General features: G+C 46.4%; 1 protein-coding gene across 2 annotated transcripts in view; it reads left to right on the top strand.

Moving 5' to 3' along the window:
• Positions 1-23,210, top strand: part of sbno2b (strawberry notch homolog 2b) — a 313,687-nt gene that overhangs the window by 255,806 nt on the left and 34,671 nt on the right. For both annotated transcript variants that reach the window (XM_072482059.1, XM_072482060.1), the window contains 10 exons: positions 1,265-1,474; positions 3,343-3,473; positions 7,968-8,099; positions 8,789-8,924; positions 10,306-10,418; positions 17,284-17,355; positions 18,705-18,813; positions 19,083-19,157; positions 20,562-20,705; positions 22,771-22,865. In XM_072482059.1, coding sequence (XP_072338160.1) covers positions 1,265-1,474; positions 3,343-3,473; positions 7,968-8,099; positions 8,789-8,924; positions 10,306-10,418; positions 17,284-17,355; positions 18,705-18,813; positions 19,083-19,157; positions 20,562-20,705; positions 22,771-22,865 — 1,217 coding nt within the window. The remainder of the gene's footprint in view (positions 1-1,264; positions 1,475-3,342; positions 3,474-7,967; positions 8,100-8,788; positions 8,925-10,305; positions 10,419-17,283; positions 17,356-18,704; positions 18,814-19,082; positions 19,158-20,561; positions 20,706-22,770; positions 22,866-23,210) is intronic.

Raw genomic sequence — 23,210 nt, 5'->3', positions numbered from 1 at the left:
AGACCCAACCTGAGGCTCATTCCCTATACCTACTGCCGATCTCAGGTCACTTCCTCATATTCGATTGCAACTGAGCACAACGTGAGTCATGTATGCTGTGATCGGCGTCCTCAGCACGAAAGCAACCAAACAAACTCACTTTTTTCTGCCTCCCACATTCCTAAACCAACTCCACCCTGGGTTAACAGTGGGCCTGGTGCCAGCACCTCTGCTGATAGATTTTAACCCTCTGCCTCCCCACTCGCATCCTGATGATGCAAACGCAGCCATTTCACATGATGTGCTTGCTTGCACATCAGTTTAAAATCCAGCTACAGTTCCATCTGAATTTGAGTGCAAACCAATATTTGCTTGGGAATGATTTCAGAATGATAGAGGAAAGGTAGTAAACAGTAAAATACAGCACTTATTACATTTGGATTGTTCTCTGCAGTAATACAAAGCTCCCAGCTTAGGAAGATTTGGTAAAAAGCTAAAAGCCTGAATACAGTGATCGCCATACACAGATGACAGCCTTGTTTTTCTTTGTGAGAATTGAATACTATATTGTATGTACTGTATAATGAAGCCACAGCAAATATTTTCATGTTTGCTGTGCTTAGTGTTCCTTTGCACTCCTGCTGTTATTCGAGTAGCTGTTTGCCAAATAGAACATAGAACATAGAACAATACAGCGCAGTACAGGCCCTTCGGCCCACGATGTTGCACCGAAACAAAAGCCATCTAACCTACACTATGCCATTATCATCCATATGTTTATCCAATAAACTTTTAAATGCCCTCAATGTTGGCGAGTTCACTACTGTAGCAGGTAGGGCATTCCACGGCCTCACAATGGGCAACACACCTATGGTATCACTTTGAAATTCTGTAAGCTGAACATAGCAAGCTTATTTTCATTAAAGTAGCTGCAGGAACTGTACAATGTTTGAAGCGTACTGACTACAAATGGAGGAGTTGAAATAAAATTCTACTGCAGAGAACAGTTTCTCTTATTCCATGTTCACTCCTAGTTTTGCACATCAGTATAAACTGTCCTACATTCATACCTTAAACTATAAATACAAAGTCATGCTTCAAAGTTCCTTGTAGAATAGAAGGGATTGCATACACAAGTGGAGACAAATAGCTCAGTGAATGGGTTTTAAATTAGATTACTTTTCAGCACATTAAATGTTTTTTTTTGTATTGTTTTTGTACTGTTTAGCTTCTATGTGCCATTAATATATCTAAACAATTTCCTCCTTTAACTGCGTTACCACAGGAAAACACCGTGGTCGTGCCTCGAAACATTTGAAAAGTATTCCAGAATGTGTATGTTTGGTGAAAAGCAGTGACGACAGCAGCTGTGATTCTGACCTTGATACTGACAGTGATCTGAACTCATCACCTGCATCTGCCATGGAGATATCAGAAGAGGCTGACCTCATTGCTTTGATTGCTCCAATGAATGGATTTCTATCTATGGAAAAAGGTAGCAGTCAGTATAATTATTTGAACGGCACAAGTTGTTAGAATTCATTAGTGGAGCATGGGTTTAGGCCTTGCTTTAATAGTCTCTGTTGCGACAAAGGTTAAGGGTGGGGACTTCCCATTAAGATGGAGGAAGGAAGGATCATGCCAGGGCAATACTGAACATTTTATCATACTTAGTCAGCATTGGAAGATCATCATCCTCCCTGTTCTAATGAAACATAATTCCCAGAACTAAAGAGAAAAGTAGCTTAAATAAATATGATTCATAAAGTAGCCTGAATCCAGTGACTTTAGAGAAGTAATAACCTTTCATCTAACCGCGTAAAGGTTAACTTGACACAATTTTGATCAAAACGAATATCCTTTCTTTAACAAAACTGATCCCTCTTCCGGAATGATCAGTGACATCAAAGAGCACTGAAGAAAGTGGCATCAAAGATCAATAGTTACAGATTTTCATCGCTCAGATGCATCCACCGATAATTTCCAGCACTAAGCACCACCAAAGCTTGCAGGGGCCATGGGGAGATTACCCAATGTAAATATTCCAGGAGTGCATCTTGACCGCTGCCTGTCCCCAAGGGGCCACATGTCAGACTTTAATAGTCCTGACAGGCCTCATTTCCACCATTTAGTCGACCAGTATGCAAGGCCTGGCTTGAAACACTAGGCCATAGTTGTTTCATCAGACTGGCCACACTCCTCGCTTCGCTCTGCCAAACCTGCGAGAAAAGGCAGAGACACTTGATACTGTCCATTTGTCAAACTGTGGCTGGACTTCTCACAGTAAAATTGGATTTTTATTGCTCCTAAAATAATTTCTTTTAATGGAAAATTCAAGATATGACAGACTAATTGTAAGGAAGATAAAATTTAGTTGTTCAGTGTTAATTATTAAAGTGCAAACCTTTGTTGATTTAATGCTACTATTTCACATGCATGAGCTGATCACAAACAATAGCAGCTGGCTCAAACGGCAGGTTTCTTCTCAGTCTGAACATTAAATATTGGATTGAAACTTCATTAGGAAGATTCTCACGGAATTTGACGGTTTCCAATTGCAATACAGGTTAGAATCTCTGAGGTTGTGTGTTGTTCCCTGGCTTCGACTAAACTGCACTTGCACTGCATGCAGGGAATGAGGCTGGTCCAAGGGCCAGTCGCAATCTGTCCTCAGGCTGCATCGTAATAATCAGGGTGAGCCAGTTGCGTGTCTTTTTGATACCCTCCAACTGGGAAGGTAGAGTGGTGCAGGATTGGTATCGAGTGCATGCCGGCAGACACCCACAATGGTGCAAAGGAGCAGGGGGCAATATTCTTGCTGTTCCGGCTCCCCAAAATCAGTCTTTGAGAACGCATATCTGGAGTCCTCTTGTGGCCTCTTTATTGATGTACACAGATCAAGCAATCCCAAATGGAACAGGACCAATGTTCCTCTTATTGAGACAGACAAACTTCCAGACTTGACCTACTGTATTTTTAGGACGTATGCAGAATGCACCAGGGGCGGCACGAGGGACACCTGAAAAATTGTACAATCTCATCGGAGTTTGTGATCTTCCAGGTCCTTGGAACCCAAGACAAAGCCTTGAAAAATTGGTCCTTCCCCTGTTTTCATCTGGAAGACAGGCACATTCGCCCCATTTTCTCATAAATTGATCATTTTTAGGAGAAAGAAAATCCTGGTTATTGTCTCAATTATAATTATTCTTTTAAGTCCCATTAAATATAAGGCAGTTTTCTGAAAGCTGTCTTTTGAGCTGAATAATGCAAATGAGTTTCAAACACGTGAGTCATGTATCTTTGAACAAAAGCATTTAATGATCTTGATTAATTCTGATTGACTTGAATTATTTCCACCTGCAGCAACACTAGATTTTGTAGAGAAAATGAAAGGGGACCTGCTGGCAGAAGTTGAACTACTAGGAAAAGAACTACCTCTGAATACACTGGATGAACTGATTGACTTATTTGGGGGTCCTGAGCATGTGGCAGAGGTAATTTTCGAAGAATTTACATGACTCAAATTGCTTTAATAGCTCTCATGAGCAAATGCATGACATGGGACGGTATGGAAGCACACAGTCCAGTGAGTTGTGGTACAGCAGTGAGGTTGGCTTTGGGCTAGGGAGGGAGAATTAATTCCAAGTTTATCACTGCCCAAAGTGCATGTACAGTAAGTCCCCACTTAACATCGACTCACTTACTGTTGCTTCAGTTTAAAGTTGTTAATAAGTAGTGTCAACATTTGAATCGTCTTCTGACTAAGATCAAGCATCAGATCAAGCCCACAATCAGGTGCCTGATCTTCTCAGCTTGGAGCCAGTATGCCCCTTTTGTGGGGACCATGAATTGGATTAAATTGGAATTGGTTTTTGGAGCAAGGAGCTGGATTAAGGGCTTGCCCCGTCCACTCTACGCATCGACTTTGTAACTCTGAGAAAGAAATAGAATTGAAAATATCTGTTTAATGCTGCCAGTTTCACTTTAATGTCAGTTGCTGCAGACATCCTCTTCTGTGGCCTGCCTGCTCACATGACCTTTGCCGCAGACCTTCTACCCTCGCCCTCAATCGCTCTTCCTTCCTCTGCCATCCTTGCTGATTCCCGGCTTTGCCGACTTCAATGGAGATTCTTATCTTAGTCCTCGGGAACTATTCCATCTGGCTCCTAACCTCCATTTTGAACTGCACTGAAGTCCTCGGTTCCATCCAGTGGTAGAAATTGATCAGTGCAGGTAGCCCTGGGACTGACCGACGTCTGCCACTAGGTGGAGCCTGGTCAATATAAAAGTACTGTGCTGGAGCTGTGTAATTATTTTTTCACAATTTACGTTAGATTGTATATTATATTTCTTTATATGATGTATTTTATTTTGCAAGTTATTTTAGCTAGGACTGCACAGTGATGGAGATATATGCTGCAGTATTTCAACTTGTACATTGTTTCTTTCTGGGCAAGAAATACCGGATGGCTTTAACATTCATAGAATTTAACAGTACAGAAGGAGGCTGTTCAGCCCATCGGGTCTGCACCGGCCCTTGGAAAGAGCACCCCACTTAAGGCCACTCTATCCCCGTAGCCCCACCCAACCTTTGTGGATACTAAGGGCAATTTAGCGTGGCCAATCCATCTAACCTGCACATCTTTGGACTGTGGGAGGAAACCGGAGCACCCGGAGGAAACCCACGCAGACACGGGGAGAACGTGCAGACTCCACACAGACAGTGACCCAAGCCGGGAATCGAACCTGGGATCCTGGAGCTGTGAAGCAACTGTGCTACCCACTCTGCTACCTTGCTGCCCTTGATTCAAAGGGGGACGTATGATTCACTTAAAGTCAGGAACACCACACTCTAAGTGAGGACGTATTGTATGTAGGTTTGGTTGTAATGTGCTTCCTGGTAAAATAGTCTTGTCAGTAATTCATTATCTAGGTTTCCATAAAATGGGCACTGACTCCTGTGGCATTGAACCTTAAAATGTTTTCAGGAGAGGCGAGAAAAATTGGAGGGAGATTGGTTTTCTCTTCTGCTTCCTGTGTGAGATCAGAGAGTCAGTTATTTAACCATCAATCCTGCCCTCACCTGGCACTGACACACGTACAGCAGGATTCACTAACTAGCAGTCAGGCATGGGACCCCTGGCTGATTTTGCCAGTCGTAAGCCAAGGATGTGGATATGGAGATCAGCCACAATGGTATTGATTAGCTTAACTTTGGTAGTAGGGAAGATGCTGGAATCTATCATCAAGGAAGAAATAGCGAGGCATCTGGATGGAAATTGTCCCATTGGGTAGACGCAGCATGGGTTCATAAAGGGCAGGTCGTGCCTAACTAATTTAGTGGAATTTTTTGAGGACATTACCAGTGCGGTAGATAACGGGGAGCCAATGGATGTGGTATATCTGGATTTCCAGAAAGCCTTTGACAAGGTGCCACACAAAAGGTTGCTGCATAAGATAAAGATGCATGGCATTAAGGGGAAAGTAGTAGCATGGATAGAGGATTGGTTAATTAATAGAAAACAAAGAGTGGGGATTAATGGGTGTTTCTCTGGTTGGCAATCAGTAGCTAGTGGTGTCCCTCAGGGATCAGTGTTGGACCCACAATTGTTCACAATTTACATAGATGATTTGGAGTTGGGGACCAAGGGCAATGTGTCCAAGTTTGCAGACGACACTAAGATGAGTGGTAAAGCAAAAAGTGCAGAGGATACTGGAGGTCTGCAGAGGGATTTGGATAGGCTAAGTGAATGGGCTAGGGTCTGGCAGGTGGAATACAATGTTGACAAATGTGAGGTTATCCATTTTGGTAGGAATAACAGCAAAAGGGATTATTATTTAAATGATAAAAAATTAAAACATGCTGCTGTGCAGAGAGACCCGGGTGTGCTAGTGCATGAGTCGCAAAACGTTGGTTTACAGGTGCAACAGGTGATTAAGAATGGAATTTTGTCCTTCATTGATAGAGGGATGGAGTTTAAGACTAGGGAGGTTATGCTGCAATTGTATAAGGTGTTAGTGAGGCCACACCTGGAGTATTGTGTTCAGTTTTGGTCTCCTTACTTGAGAAAGGACGTACTGGCACTGGAGGGTGTGCAGAGGAGATTCACTAGATTAATCCCAGAGCTGAAGGGGTTGGATTACGAGGAGAGGTTGAGTAGACTGGGACTGTACTCGTTGGAATTTAGAAGGATGAGGGGGGATCTTGTAGAAACATATGAAATTATGAAGGGAATAGACAGGATAGATGCGGGCAGGTTGTCTCCACTGGAGGGTGAAAGCAGAACTAGGGGGCATAGCCTCAAAATAAGGGGAAGTAGATTTAGGACTGAGTTTAGGAGGAACTTCTTCACCCAAAGGGTTGTGAATCTATGGAATTCCTTGCCCATTGAAGCAGTAGAGGCTCCTTCATTAAATGTTTTTAAGATAAAGATAGATAGTTTTTTGAAGAATAAAGGGATTAAGGGTTATGGTGTTCGGGCCGGAAAGTGGGGCTGAGTCCACAAAAGATCAGCCATGATCTCATTGAATGGTGGAGCAGGCTCGAGGGGCCAGATGGCCGACTCCTGCTCCTAGTTCTTATGTTCTGATGAATGGCGGAGCAGGCTCGAGGGATTGAATTGCCAACTCCTGCTCCTCGTTCTTATGATACTGAGGCCTCCTGCCCCAACTGTATGGTTGTGCTACCCACAGTCTTAACTGGCTGAGACGCGGGGGCATCTTAGCTAAGGTTAATGAAGGCATCTGTGTTTTTACAATGCTGCCATTGTAAGCACCCATAAAAGCTGACTTGTAATAAAATGTCAGAACTTCTTGTGCTCATATTTGGGATTTCTGTTGGAAGTCAGGCAATCTAGGGGCTTCCATGATGGGACTTACTATTTTAGAAACCTATTCGCTCTGGTATTGAATTGTTAATACCCATGTGGGTGAAACATTTACAAAAGTAATCTTGAATGTTACTGCAAGTGTCTAAACCATAAAGTGATCTGCTACAGCTTCTCATGGCTCAATGAATTAAAGGAAAGAAATTCAGTGAAGTCTGACTGCAATTTGCACTTACTATATCGGTGTTGGTGCTGTTCACAAACTCAACGTCATAAACAATCAAGCCGGCGAGCTCAATAGCAAACACCTCTGATTGGGTTTCCTTACAAATTCGGATTGCCTTCTAGGATCTGATTGGCCCTAATAGTTATTTGACAGATAATGCCACACAGTCAGCACCCACCAAGCAAAAAGGAACTTGGAACATTACTCACATAATCGTGCATTCATAAAAATGGAACAATATGGTATTTTTATTGCATATAAATTTATGGAGATAGAAAGAGAATAGATGATTATAACATCACAAATATATAACAGCACAACATTTAAAATAAAATCAACACAGGCTTTTCTTAGGGTAAGGTACCAATCAGACTATGAATTTGTTTGTTTTAATAAAAGGGTTCAGCACTTGTGCTATTCTGGATAAGGATTTTACGTAAGATTCCACATTTGTGGTCGGGGATTAGCACCGCACACTTTTATTGGAACTTGGATTTTCACTTATCCTCCTGAGTTAATGGAATGAAGAACTCTTGTGGATTCTGAAGTGAAATGATTCTTGACCGTCTGCACGCAGTTCCAAGGTTGAATGAGCCCAAATGTCAGACTATCTATACAGTAATTTAGGGCAGGTTACCGGTCTCACTTGAAGAAGTGTTGAGCGTTAAGAATGAATAGTATGAAAAATTGAAATCTCTCATAGGCGCGGCAGAGAGCATTGTTCATGAATAAGGGTTAAGCACTTTGTTGGTGCAGGATAGCAGACATTTTACTTTGTATCTGTCAGAGCTTGATGCTAATGCTAGGTGGAAAGTTGGGGAAACATTTTGGCTGTGACGGATGTACCTCTTCCTGAGGAGCTCAAAATGCAGTTTTTAAAAAATAAACTTGTTGGTATTTATAATTTTTTGTACTTAAATTATTCATTTTAATAGATGACTGGAAGAAAGGGGCGTGTTGTTCGCAAACCAGATGGTGCAGTTTGTTACGAATCCAGAGCCGAACAAAATCTGTCCATTGACCACGTGAATTTAAAGGAAAAGGAACGGTTCATGACTGGGGACAAGGTGGGTTTGTTTCTCATGGTGTATCATTATGTGTATTAGGTCTTATTTTTCTTTGAAATAAATGATGGGCAACGTGTTGAAGCAGTACCTCTCCTAAGCTCAATGCTGCATGAAGACCATCTTTTCCTCTGCAAAGTTGAGTGAGCACAGTTGTGTAAATTGCTGTGTAATATCACTAGGCCATGCTGGTATATCAAGGATTGAAGACGGTGAAAAGATAAAGCAATATTTTGACACATTACCTAACTGGATCACCTTGTTTCCTCCTCATCATGGGTATTATGTTTATTACTTCTGTTAAGCAGTGTGTTTTGTGCACTAAGATGGTGGATTTTATCTAATCCATCTGTTCATCCTTTGCCACGCAGCAACCTTCACTGTTTGGCAGTCCTATAACACAGTAAAATGGCTTCTTGGTGATACTCGAGACCGGTCAGGGTACTTCGCCCGACTGCTATCCCACCTCACTGTGGGGAAACAACTGGCCTCTGCTTTGCACCTTGTACTCTAACTCATCATGTAACGGACCTCGAGAATGAACCTATATACCACCAGCCAGTGATGCTTGTGTTGAGACCCCAAGATGCTGTTCTCATTATGGAGATTGTACCTGCTCCATTGAAATAAGCACCTGTACTAGTTGATACATCATCTAGAGTTATAATAAACTCTTTTTTTTCATTGTGAAGTTTGTAGCCATTATCTCTGAAGCAGCCAGTTCAGGAATCTCACTGCAGGCTGATAAAAGAATAAGTAATCAGCGAAGAAGAGTGCACATGACGCTGGAACTGCCTTGGAGCGCAGACCGTGCTATTCAACAATTTGGTAAGTCCCAGCAAAATCATTAACAATAGTAAACACACTATTGAGAGTTACTGTTGTGCGTATATTGTTAAAAACAGTGCCATTTTACATCTGAGAAGAGATGATAATGTGTAGATATTAATTGACCATATAAATTGCTCTAAGTTGTTGTAGAAGGTGAAAAGGCAGTAGTGTACTCAGGGTTACCTCTGGGCCCAGGGGCAATCATTTACCAGTTGTAGCCCAAAACTGTCATCAGCGTTTGTTTTATTTTCCATTCTTGGCTCTTAATTAGACAAAGACGTAAGCAAGTTTTTAATCCATTTTGGTAGATCAAAGAGAATATTAGTCCTTACTTTCTCATGTCCACAATAAAAAGCCTCTGCTTTTTGATTTGGAATGAATTCCAACGTGTAGATTCTGTGGCAGAGCTATGATCAGCTGTTACAATTTAACTTGGATTTTAGTGCATAATTAAAACCAACATTATAACGTATTTCTTTGGGTTTACACATACCATTCCCACTTGGCAAACTGCCCACACCTTCGCGTCTGGTAATTGTTCTCCTGGTAACACAGCTCAGAGTACTATGAACATCACTGTGTAGGAAACTGACCGTGAATCCATTTCCCAGTACACCCGTTTAGATTGCTCTTCCTAACCGCTCCACGTCTATACATGACATGGTCCTTATGGCGTGTATTATTCCCCAGTTCTTCGTTGCTCATGAGCTCAAATCCTGGGAATATGCTGCATGTTTGGCCAGCCAGAATACACTGAGGTAAAAGTGAACTGTGCTTTGATTTTTCTTTCCTCTGAGGGAAGTTCCTCGGCCTACCGCATATCGAGTGTTAAGCCCGTTTTAGAGGTATTCAGAATCATGAGGGGTCTGGACAGAGGAGATCACAAGAAACTGTTCTCTATTGTAAAGGGACCAGGAACAAGAGCGCATAGATTTAAAGTAATTGGCAAAAGAGGCCACAATGGCATGAGGATTTTTCACTCCGTGACTAAGAGTGAGGTGGAGGAAGGTTCAATTGAAGCTTTCAGAAAGGAACTAGACCGTTATCTAAAAAGGGAGAATGTGCAAAGTTACGGGCAGAAGACAGAGGTATGGCACTAGGTGAATTGCTCATTCTGAGAGCTGATGCAGACACGAGGGGCTGAATGGTATGTCCCTCTACTATAATAATTCTGTGATCTCTGTACAGTTTTTTCAACCTTTGTCATGTTGGCTGCTGACATTGCTCATAGAAAATCTATAACCTGTCATCATCATCTAGTTAGTGTAAGTAGAAGTTACTTTCTACCATATCATCACCTTTTAGGCAGTTTTGTGAACAGTTAGAATGTGATTTATGTTGCATTTTTTTGGTGTCTTCATTATTGTTCTCTTTTTAGGTCGTACTCACCGGTCAAACCAGGTGTCAGCTCCAGAATATATATTCCTCATCTCTGAACTCGCAGGCGAAAGACGATTTGCCTCCATTGTTGCTAAGCGTTTGGAAAGTCTGGTAAGCTTATCTATTTTTAGTCGGTGTAATGTGTCAAAGCTTTAACTGTGTTTACGCAGGCACTTCAACCACCATGTTAGACAAGTGACTGGGAATCTGCATTAGCACTTTATTACACTGTAATTACAAAAATGATTCAATGGCAGTCCGCACATCACAAAAAGTGACCACAGAATATTCCAACCAGAAATAAAATCAGTAGAGAAAGGATCACTGATATTATTGCAGAGTTTGGTGATTAATAAACATGATGGGCTGGATTCTCCGCCCCGCCGCAGCACATTGCGGCCCCGACCCGCCGGTGGGATTCTCCGTTACGCCAGCCGGTCAATGGGGTTTCCCAGTGTGGGGCAGCCCCACGCCGTCGGGAAATCCCCGGGCCGCCGGCTAAATGGAGAGTCCCCCGGCGGAGAATCTCGCCCGATGAGTTTGCCACTGGTGTGTGGTTTCTCGATAATTATTTTATTGTATTCCTATAGTTTTTAAACTACATTAGTTTAGATTTTTTTTAAAAAATAATTTTTATTAAAGTTTTCACAAAATATCAACAACAAAATGTAAAAGGAAGCCAATAGAATTAAATACAAAACAAAACAACCCAGTGCCCCCTCCCCCTATACATAAATAATAGATTAACACCCCAAATTAACACATAGCAAGCATAGCAAATATATACACCCCCTCAGATCCCCCAGTGTAGACAAACAAAAACCCCCGGGTTGCTGCTGCTGCTGACCATTGTCTACCGCTCTGCCAGGAAGTCCAAGAACGGTTGCCACCGCCTGAAGAACCCTTGCACCGATCCCATTAAGACAAATTTCACCCTCTCCAATTTAATGAACCCTGCCATATCGTTGATCCAGGATTCCACGCTTGGGGGCCTCGCATCTTTCCACTGAAGAAGAATCCTTCGCCGGGCTGCCAAGGACGCAAAGGCCAGAAAACCGGCCTCTTTCGCCTCCTGCACTCCCGGCTCCCCTGCAACCCCAAATATTGCGAGCCCCCAGCCCGGTTTGACCCTGGATCCTACCACCCTTGACACCGTCCTCGCTACGCCCTTCCAAAATTCCTCCAGCACTGAGCATACCCAGAACATATGGGTGTGGTTTGCTGGGCTCCCAGAGCACCTAGCACACCTGCCCTCACCCCCAAAAAACCGGCTCATCCTTGTCCCGGTCATGTGTGCCCTGTGCAGCACCTTAAACTGTATGAGGCAGAGCCTCGCGCACAAAGAGGAAGAGTTCACCCTCCCTGGGGCATCTGCTCACGTCCCCTCCTCGATCTCCTCCCCCAACTCCTCCTCCCACTTACCTTTCAGCACCTCCATCGAGGCCTCCTCCTTCTCCTGCATCACCTGGTATGTTGCCGAGATCTACCCCTCTCCAACCCTCGCCCCCGAGAGCACCCTATCCTGTACCGTGCGTGGCGGCAGCAGCGGGAATTCCACCACTTGCCGCCTGGCAAACGTCGTTACCTGTAGATACCTAAAGGCGTTCCCCGGTGGGGAGCCCGTACTTCTCCTCCAGCTCACCCAGGCTCGCGAACTTCCCATCCACAAACAGGTCCCCCAACCTTCTTATCCCTACCCTGTGCCACCCCGAAAGCCCTCCATCTATTCTCCCTGGGACAAACTGGTAGTTCCCCCGTATCGGGGTTCACACCGAGGCCCCCACTTCCCCCTGTGCCACCTCCATTGCCCCCAAATTTTGAGGGCAGCCGCCACCACTGGGCTCGTGGTATACCTCATTGGAGGGAGCGGCAGCGGCGCCGTTGCCAGCGCCTCCAGACTCGTACCCTCACAAGATGCCGTCTCCAGCCTCTTCCATGCCGCCCCCTCCCCCTCCATCACCCACCATCGCCGCATTGGCGGCCCAGTAGTACCCACAGAGGTTGGGCAGCACCAGCCCCGCCCCATCCCTACTCCGCTCCAGGAACACCCTTCTCACCCTCGGAGTCCCTCGCGCCCACACAAACCCCTTTATGCTCCTGTTGACCCGCCTAAAGAAGGCCTTCGGGATAAGAATGGGGAGGCACTGGAACAGGAACAAAAATCTTGGGAGCACCGTCATCTTGACTGACTGCACCCTACCCGCCAGAGACTGCGGCAACGCGTCCCACCTCTTAAACTCCTCCTCCATTTGCTCCACCAGCCTCGTGAAATTAAGCCTATGCAGGGGCCCCCAGCTCCTGGCCACCTGGACCCCCAAATACCTGAAGCTCTTCTCTGCCCTTTTTAGTGGGAGCTCGCCAATCTCCCTCTCCTGGTCCCCTGGGTGAACCACGAACAGCTCGCTCTTCCCCATGTTGAGCTTGTACCCTGAGAAATCCCCGAACTCCCTGAGGATCCTCATTACCTCCGGCATTCCCCCCACAGGGTCCGCCACATATAGCAGCAAGTCGTCTGCATAGAGCGATACCCTATGCTCCTCCCCACCACACACCAACCCCTTCCAGTTCCTCGACTCCCTCAGTGCCATAGCCAGGGGTTCAATCGCCAGTGCGAAGAGCAGGGGGGACAAGGGACACCCCTGCCTCGTCCCTCGATGCAACCGAAAGTACTCAGACCTCCTCTTGTTCGTGGCCACACTCTCCATCGGGACCTCGTACAACAGACTAACCCACCTGATGAACCCCTCCCCAAAACCAAACCTCTTCACCTCCCACAAGTACCCCCACTCTACCCTATCGAAGGCCTTCTCAGCGTCCATCGCCGCCACTATCTCCGCCTCCCCCTCCCTCGCCGGCATCATAATAACGTTCAGGAGCCTCCGCACATTCGCGTTCAACTGCCTCCCCTTCACGAACCCCGTCTGGTCTTCGTGGATGACCTGCGGCATACAATCCTCAATTCTCGTGGCTAAGACCTTCGCCAGCACCTTGGCATCTACGATTAACAATAAAATCGGCCTGTAAGACCCACACTGCAGGGGATCCTTGTCCCGCTTCAGGATCAAGGAGATCAGTGCCCAGGACATCGTCGGGGGCAACTCCCCCCCCCTCCCTTGCCTCATTGAAGGTCCTAACCAGCAACGAGCCCAACAGGTCCACATATTTTTTGTGAAATTCGACCGGGAAACCGTCCGGCCCCGGTGCCTTCCCCGCCTGCATGCTCCCTATCCCTTTGGCCTGCTCCTCCAACCCAATCGTGCCCCTAATCCCACCACCAGTCCCTCCTCCACCTTCGGGAACTTCAGTTGGTCCAGAAAGCAGCCCATCCCTCCCTCCTCCAGTGGGGGCTCGGACCGATAACAGTTCCTCATAAAAGTCCCTGAAATCCCCATTGATGCCAACCCCACTCCGCACCACACTCCCCCCCCCCCCCCCCCCCCCCATCCTTAATTCCCCCAATCTCCCTAGCTGCATCCCGCTTCCGAAGCTGATGCGCTAGCATCCGACTTGCCTTTTCCCCATACTCGTAGACCGCCCCCTGGGCCTTCCTCCACTGCACCTCCGCCTTCCTGGTGGTCACCAGGTCGAATTCGGCCTGGAGGCTACGCCTCTCCCTCAACAGTCCCTCCTCCGGCACCTCCGCATACCTCCTGTCTACCCTCACCATCTCCCCCACCAGCCTCTCCCTCTCCCTCTGCTCTCTCCTCTCCTTGTGGGCCCTAATGGAGATCAGTTCTCCCCTAACCACCGCCTTCAGCGCCTCCCAGACCATCCCCACTCGGACCTCCTCGTTATCATTGGCCTCCAGGTATCCCTCTATGCACCTTCGGACCCGCTCGCTCACCTCCACGTTCGCCAACAGCCCCACCTCCAAGCGCCACAACGGACGCTGGTCCCTCTCCTCCCCCAGCTCTAGGTCTGTCCAATGTGGGGCGTGATCCGAAGTGGCTATCACCGAGTACTCGGTATCCTCTACTTTCGCAATCGACGCCCTGCTCATAACAAAAAAGTCGATCCGGGATTAGGCCTTATGAACATGCGAGAAGAATGAAAATTCCCTCGCCCCCGGCCTTGCAAATCTCCAAGGGTCCACCCCTCCCATCTGGTCCATAAATCCCTCAGCACTTCAGCCGCCGCCGGCTTCCTACCCGTCCTAGACCTGGAGCGATCCAGTGCCAGATCCAACACCGTGTTAAAGTCTCCCCCCATTATCAGGCCCCCCACTTCCAAGTCTGGGATCTGACCTAACATACGCCGCATAAAACCCGCATCGTCCCAGTTCGGAACATACACGTTGACCAGCACCACCCTCTCCCTTGCAGCTTCCCACTTACCATTACGTACCTGCCACAATGCTCGACGCCTCGAATGACACCTTCTTTCCCACCAAGATCCCCACCCCCAATTTTTAGCATCCAGCCCCGAATGAAACACCTGACCTACCCACCCCTTCCTCAATCTTACCTGGTCTGCCACCTTCAGGTGTGTCTCCTGGAGCATGACCACATCCGCCTCCAGCCCTTTCAGGTGCGCGAACACGCGGGCCCGCTTGGCCGGCCCGTTCAGTCCCCTTACGTTCCAGGTTATCAGCCGGATCAGGGGGCCACCACCCCCCCCCCCCCCCCCCCCCGCCGACTAGCCATAACCCCTCCTCGGCCAGACGGGGGTCTGCTGCCGTTCCCCACGGCGGCAGACCCCCGTCCCAATCCCCTCTACTCGCTCCAGGTCCCCCTTGACCATACCAGCAGCGACCCGGTTCCCCACCACCACCCCCAGCTTGGACCCCTCCTAGCTGCTTTGCTCCCCCCATTGCACTCCTGCAAGTCAGCTGACTCCTGCTGACCCCGGCCGCCCCCGCCTCTCCTTCGACTCTTCCCATTGTGGGACTTCCCCTCCCCTCCATTACCCACCAGCAGGCTCTCCACCTCCCCCTTCCATCCCAAGCGCGGGAAAAAACCCGCGCTTCCCCGCCCCGGCCCTGCCCCTCCAGCCTTCACCGCGGGAAAAAGCCCGCCCTTTCCACGTGCCCGGCCCCACCACCTCTGACGCAGCTCCTTTTACAGGCCCAGGCCCTCACCCCCGACTCGGGCCTCCCCCTCCCCCGCAGGGCCCCATCCCCCCTACCGGCCATCCACCCCTACTCCGTTTAATTGCCCCCCTCCAAGAGCCCACCCGACAGACCCAACCAAAACAGTGCCCTAACCACCCTGACCACCCACACCGAACCAAAACTGAACAAGAGCAAAGAACCCCCCCTCAAAATGTAACACATCAACAGCAATCCCCGACCACCCATCCCGACCCTCAGTTTGTGTCCAGCGTCTCGGCCTGAACAAAGGCCCACGCCTCCTCCGGGGACTCAAAATAATGGTGCCGGTCCTTGTATGTGACCCACAGACACGCCGGCTGCAGCATGCCAAACTTCACCCCCTTCCTGTGCAGCACCGCCTTCGCCCGATTGTACCTTCGCCACCTCCGCACTCCAGTCCTGATATATTTGAACCTCCGCGGTCTCCCACCTGCTGCTCCTCTCTTTCTTGGCCCACCTGAGCACGCACTCCCGATCAGCGAACCGATGAAACCGCACCAACACCGCCCGCGGCGGCTCATTAGCCTTGGGCCTCCTCGCCAGCACTCTGTGGGCCCCTTCCAGCTCCAGGGGCCCCTGGAAGGATCCCGCTCCCATCAGCAAGTTTAACATGGTGACCACATAGGCCCCCACATCCGACCTATCCAGCCCCTCCGGGAGGCCCAGGATCCGCAGATTCTTCCACCTCGACCGATTCTCCATCTCCTCGAACCGTTCTTGCCATTTCTTGTGGAGCGCCTCGTGCGCCTCCACCTTTACCGCTAGGCCCAAGATCTCATCCTCGTTATCTGAGATCTTTTGTCGGACCTCGCGGATCGCCACCCCCTGGGCCGTCTGGGTCTCCAGCAACTTATCAATAGAAGCCTTCATCGGGTCCGCTTTGAGCTCCCTGAAGCAGCGCTGGATAACCTCCTGCTGCTCCTGCATCCACGCTGCCTGGTCCCCGCCCGCCGCCACCTTGCTCTTCTTCCCTCGCACCTTCTTTGGGTTCACCACCACTTTTTTAGTCACCCCGCTCCTGGTCCAAGCCATACACTGTCGGGGGAATGTTGCAGTCTTTTTCCCACACCGGGAAATGTTAGAAATATGCTGTTGGGGGCCCTGAAAAGAGCCCAAAAGCCCATTCCAAGCGGGAGCTGCCGAACGTGCGACTTAGCTCCACATAGCCACAACCGGAAGTGCGTTAGTTTAGATTGATGACGTCTGACATCCATATGCTCCTCCTTGAATTGACTATTAACTATGAAATTTACAACATTTATAAAATGTAAGATTCCTGAGAATCACTTTGTATTAGGTGCATTTTTTTTCTTTTTCCTGCACTCAAAAATGTGTGTGCTGACCGTGTTGATTTGCTGAGTACAGTTTCCGCTCCTCGCCCTGAACGTGACCAAGGCTTTCAACCGTCTGTTCATTTGTGGGAAGCATCTTGACCAAGCATCACCTGATCTCACCAGATTTCCTGACATATTCGCTTTCCATCAGAGATCATGTGGAACCTTTGCTGATATTTAGACAATCCCCAGTCTGGTCACATTTTGGCCAGATGCAGTGACGTGACTGAGATCAACCAACTCAGCTCAGAGCACACATCAATCCGAGTTTCCTTTGATCTAATTAGCTCAGTTGCCCCCCCCCCCCCCCCCCACACACACACACACACACACACACACACACACACACACTCACACCACAATAGCTGTTTTGATCTTGTGATTTGGAAACTTCAGTCAAATTGTTGCGTTACCAATACCGCAATGTGTAACGCCCGTAAATTCCATCAACCAGACAGTGAAAGGATTTTGATTTTAATAAGCAATTTAACCTAAAATTTGTTTGGAATGTAAGTTTATTAGTTACCATTTTACAATTGTGTTCTTTCCAAAGGGTGCTCTGACCCATGGCGATCGAAGAGCGACAGAATCCAGAGACCTCAGCAAATACAATTTTGATAACAAGGTAGTATCTAACATTTATAATTTACTTTCTTAACCCAGGTATCTGTAAATGTAAAATAAGAGGAGATCAAAACTAAAAGCAGATGAATATGCAGCATTTAAAAAAATTATTTTGTGGGTTCTGAGTGTCGCATGCAGGCCATCCCTAATGGCCTTTGGGAATCCACTGCCTTGAACTGCCTCAGTCCATCTGCTGTAGGTTCACCCACAGGGCTGTTAGGGAGGCAGTAGCAATGTTGTTGTCCTCTTTGTGTGCATGGGTTGCCACATATGCAAGTGTGCGCACATTAAAAATGAAGAGCATGCTTCAGGCACACATGTAGCTGTCCACAATTCTGTTTTGTGTATACACAATGATGCATAAATCGCATAACAGTTCCATCAGCCCCTCGCCACACCTGTAGAACCCGAGAAAACAATGGAATTTCCCATTTGCCTTGTAAGGGGCATAATCTCCAACCACCCCCCTCAAGGCAAATTATAGGCAGTGCAGGGGACTAAGATCAGCCTTTCACATCATGAAAACTGCAGGCAAGTTTAAGATTCACCAACAAATTACCCCTTCCAGCATTATGCTTCCCAACTCCAGGCGGGACAGCAATCAGAGTTTTTAGCTTCCACGGGTGGTTGGAGCCAGCGATGGTTTCAGAAGAGCCTTTTAAGTGCAGCTACACCATTCAAACAAAGTTGCCTGTGCACCGATCTCACACACTGATGAAGTTGCTGTTAGAGAGCACCAGCAAGCACAGTATCAATGTAACCATTATCTTAGCCTGTGGATTGTTAGCCCTACAGCAGCTTTCTTGATTTCACCCATGCAAACGACTAGCGCACATTGAGGCAAAGGACTGACTGTTAACTGCACATATTAATGATTGTGTGATGTGAGGTATCAGAAGACATTAAACTTGGAGGTGCAACAATTATCTGAAAATAAACTATACATCTTGAAGTGTTGATGTGAAATTTATAGGACTGTGTGTCTGAACTATAAAACCTTGGTTTGTGCTTAAAATGTTCTGTTCATAGCTGCGTTCTCTGTTTTAGTCCGGCCATAGGGAGGTGTATTTACCCAAGGCTGAGTGAGCACTTTGCACAAGTAAGGAGGGAAGACCAGCGGCGAGATTCTCCGGTCCCCGAGCCCTGTGTTCCTCGGGGGCACGCCGTTCGCTGGAGGCGGGGTTTTCTACTCCTGCCGCTTGTCAATGAGATTTCCCATTGAAGCCACCCCACGCTGCCGGGAAACCGGAGAATTTACAGTGTTAAAATACTTTGCCAATTTACTAACATTTGAGATAAATTGATAATTGATTTTTTTTTTTTTTACTGATTATATCTCTTTTTTAACAGTATGGAACCCGAGCACTGGATAAAATCATTAAAACCATCTTAGGTCAGGTTGAAAATAAAGTACAATCGCCAAAAGATTACATTGGAGGTCCCAGTGTTTTTATTGACGGTATGTAATTAGGTCCTTCCCAGTCTGAATTACAGAGTATATTATTTGTAAGTGATTAGTTTTGTTCTTCTTAAGTGCATTATTTGAAACATTCCTATTAATTTATTAATCTTTGTAAATTAACTGAACTACAGTGATGAAGTAACATCCAAAATAATTTTATACAGTATGATATGAAGACAAATTATCTTTCAATGCCAATAGCAGCCTGTGTTCTGTACAATGTAATATTCAGTCAAGAAATCTAACAAGAAACATTTACATTGTAGACATGAGACTGGGACTGATGGCTGTTGGAGTATTCTGCAAAGAAAATCGTTATGGATGTATCAATGTGGAAAAAGGTGAGAATTCAATGTTTTTTCCACCCAATTATCAATTTGAATTTAGGATTTGTAATCCGGAGTCCTTTGATAATCAATTGCTTATAACAGACTGTGGCTAAACTGAACAAATCCAATCGAAAGGAGCTCAGATTGTCAACTCTGGTTGGAATGATGGGTGGAAGTTTGATCATGTGACACTTGATGACAATTTACAACTATTTTTGCATTTATCTTAAATTGGTCGGGTGTCTTTGTTTCCTGTAAACCTGTCAAAAAATGTTTCGACTAAGTTGCAGGAGTGGACTTGGCTTTCGGAAACTACCTGACTCTAAGCCCTGATAGCTGCCCTTTCTGATCCCTCACCATCTCCCAAGAATTCAAAGCTGGTTCATTCTTTAGGGCCGCACGGTAGCACGAGTGGATAGCACTGTGGCTTCACAGCGCGAGGGTCCCAGGTTCGATTCCCCGCTGGGTCACTGTCTGTGTGGAGTTTGCACGTTCTCCCCGTGTCTGCGTGGGTTTCCTCCGGGAGCTCCGGTTTCCTCCCACAGTCCAAAGACGTGCAGGTTAGGTGGCTTGGCCATAATAAATTGCCCTTAGTGACCAAAAAGGTTAGGAGGGGTCATTGGGTTACGGGGATAGGGTGGAAGTGAGGGCTTAAGTGGGTCGGTGCAGACTCGATGGACCGAATGGCCTCCTTCTGCACTGTATGTTCTATGTTTATAAACTCAAACAAATTCTGGTCGCATTCGGCATGTCAAGTAGCATCTGTAACTCAGAATGATTGGCTATCCTGACACACATATAGGTGCCAAAGGGTGGAATTTAAATTGAAATGCAGTATATGCTTCAAAGAAGAATGATGTGCTTTTTGTGAATACCAGCTATGGTGGATAAAAGCAAATTACTGCGGATGCTGGAATCTGAAATGAAAGAGAAAATGCTGGAAAATCTCAGCAGGTCTGGCAGCATCTGTAGGGAGAGAAAAGAGCTAACGTTTCAAGTCCGATGACTCTTTGTCAAAGCGGGTCTTTACCATTAAGCACCTTGCATAAAAGCTTCACAAATCTACCAGTCAGTAAGTCGTCTCTGCCCCTTCACCCAGGTGGCAGTCTGCTCAAGCTGTTTGGTTACATGAAATTTTAATTTCACGGGGTAAATTGGTGAGGAGTGGTCTTCATGCTTACACATCACAATTCCTCTCTGCTCCCCTGTTTTCTCCCAGTTTGCTCGTAGCAGTGTCCTGGAGTTCAGTCCCCAATTCCGGGAGACTCCTGGACAATCCGGGGGACTCGGCAACACTAACATGGGGCCTGTTCATGAAAGAGGCTTGCTCCACAGTTGTTTTGTCAATTAAAAAGGTAATAAATAATCTAAGACACAAGTGGTTGAATGTGATTTTTGTTTCTTCCTTTGTTTCAGACTGCAGCATCACCAAATTCCTCAATCGGATTCTTGGACTCGAGGTTCATAAACAAAATGCACTTTTTCAGTATTTTACAGACACGTTTGATTATCTGATTGAAAAGGACAAAAAAGATGGAAAATATGACATGGGAATTCTAGGTATGATCAAGCTGTTTATAAACAGCAGAGGGTCACTGCTTTTTCTCATACCCTGTATCTCTACAGTAGCAGGACTCATTAGAAAAATGCAGATGGTGTATTTCACACACAAATGTTGCAAATGCCGGATTTGCTGTTTATTTGAATCACAGCTTTTCAGTGAAAGTGATCATGTGTGATCGAACCCACTAAAGCAAAAATGTCTCACACACCCTGTTGCTGTTTTTGAAATAAATAGGAAAGTGGGCTTTTGCAATATAAAACAGAATCCATAGCAAATGAATAGCGAAAATAATTAACTGCAGGTGACAAAAAAATGATAACGGTCATTAATATGTTCCGTATTCAATTTTGCTCAATACTCTTTCAATACTTGTAGTACTTGAAGGAGTTTGCATTCCATTGGGCTGGATTCTTCCGCTCGGCCCACCACACGATCGCCCACGGGCGAGACACGGACAATGGCCTCGGGCGGGATTCTGCTGCCATGACACAACCTCTTTTAATGGGAGGTGGTGGCCTGGTGGTATTGTCACTGGACTAATAATCCACAGACCCTGGATAGATGATCTGGTGAGCCGTGTTCGAATCCCACCACAGCAGAAGTTGAAAATTGAATCTGAAAAATTCTGGAATTAAGAGCCGAATGATTATAAAACCATTGTTGATTGTGGTAAAAACCATCTGGTTCACTCATGTCCTTTACAGAAGGAAATCTGTCGTCCTTACCTGGTCTGGCCTACGTGTGATTCCAGTCCCGCAGCAATGTGGTTAACTCTTAAAATGACCGCTCTTCAAGGGCAATTAGGGATGGGCAATAAATGCGGGCCCAGCCCAGCGACCCAAATCCCATGAACAAATATTTTTTAAATGGAGGTTGTAGTGAGTGGATATACCTGAGTTGCAACAGACAGCTGCTAGATCTGAACTTGGTGACTATTGTTGGCTGCAGCTACTACTTGTTCCAGGCCTCTTAGGGCTGGGGGAAAGGAAGGCTGACACCTGCCCACTGTCTTCCCTAAACCCATTGTATGGTGCACAAATTCAACACCATTTGACTTGTCTTTTAGGTTGTAAGATGAACAACAAGGGGACAAATTTTAAGTCACAACCTCTCATATCCGATCTCCCTAGAATTGTGCCAGCCACCAAATTAGAAGCCGGTGACTTTTAGATGTCCAGAGTGTCTACGTGAACAAGGTGTTAGACGCTCTGGTTGAACACATCAGCCTCCTAAAGCGGGCTGTAGAACCATGATTAAAACTAATGGACAAATCGGCAGAATTTATAACTTGACGTTCAACTTGTTTTTACAAGCTCATGAGTGACCTAACCAGAGGACCAATGGAGTTCTCTGAAAAAATGGCAAACAAACGTTTTAAAAGTACTGCGGATGTAAGAAATCTGGAAAAAAAACACAAAATCCTGGAAAAGTTCAGGTCTGGCAGCATGTGTGCAGAGAGAAGCAGAGCTAACGTTTTGAGTCTGTGCGACTGAAGAATAGTCATACGGATCCGAAACACTAACTGTTTCTCCCTCCACAGATGTTGCCAGACCTGAGTTTTCCAGCATTTTCTGTTTTTATTTCTTTTAAAAGTTACATTTCTTTGGCGGAGTAGACAGAACAGGTTTGCTCCATGAAGGTATTGTGAACCGCTGCTAGCCTGGTATCACCCCGTTCCACTCTCCAGCTCTCCCAGCACCTGTCCGCCCGCGGGGCAGTAGCTCACATTGCCCAGGCACAGACTGTGAGCTGCATTGGCACCTGCCACCTGCAGCTCTCCAATTTAATTCATGAGATCTGATGCTGAATTTCAGCATCTCAGTCAGACAGGGACCAGCACACAGAGCAGTCACATCTCCGATTTTGAGCGGATAGCCAATTGTTCAGCCTGAGTGTTATCTTTGTAATTTCTATTCAGTTACAGTCAGAACTTAACCTCCAACTTTCCGATGCAAATGCGTACGGTAGATTTAATTGATCTTCCATTGCCTTGATAGGCTTCTTTGGTGCATTGAACACAATGGGTTACTTTTATTGATTGTGTCTCTTCAATCTCATTAGATCTAGCTCCAGGAGTAGAGGAGATATATGAGGAAAGTCAGCAGGTTTTCCTTACACCAGGACACCCACAGGATGGACAAGTAGTTCTCTATAAGGTAAATTATTAGGATGCAGGACTCCCTCTGTTAACTAGTTACCATATGGTGTAACTAAAAAAGTTGTACAAATGATGCATTTTTAGCCAATTTTTACTATTTCAGTGACATGGGGTGACTCAGAGCAGCATTCTGGGCCCAGCTAGCTTTCAACTTCTGGAAGACTGATCATTCTCTGCTGTCCTATCAGAGGTCGATTTTTCACCCTTCCGTCCTGCTTCTTGAATTTTCTTTTTAATCTCTTTGCTTTGTTGACCTTTTTCTCTGCCTTCAAAAATCTCTAGATTTAAAAAAAGTCAAACTTCTTGTACCTTCGCTCTCGCTCTCTCTCTCTCTCTCTCTCCT

This window comes from Scyliorhinus torazame, chromosome 18 (genome assembly GCF_047496885.1).
Source record: "Scyliorhinus torazame isolate Kashiwa2021f chromosome 18, sScyTor2.1, whole genome shotgun sequence".
Lineage (NCBI taxonomy): Eukaryota > Metazoa > Chordata > Chondrichthyes > Carcharhiniformes > Scyliorhinidae > Scyliorhinus > Scyliorhinus torazame.
The sequence above is the reverse complement of the archived record's forward strand: the minus strand, read 5'-3'. Positions and strand labels throughout refer to the sequence as shown.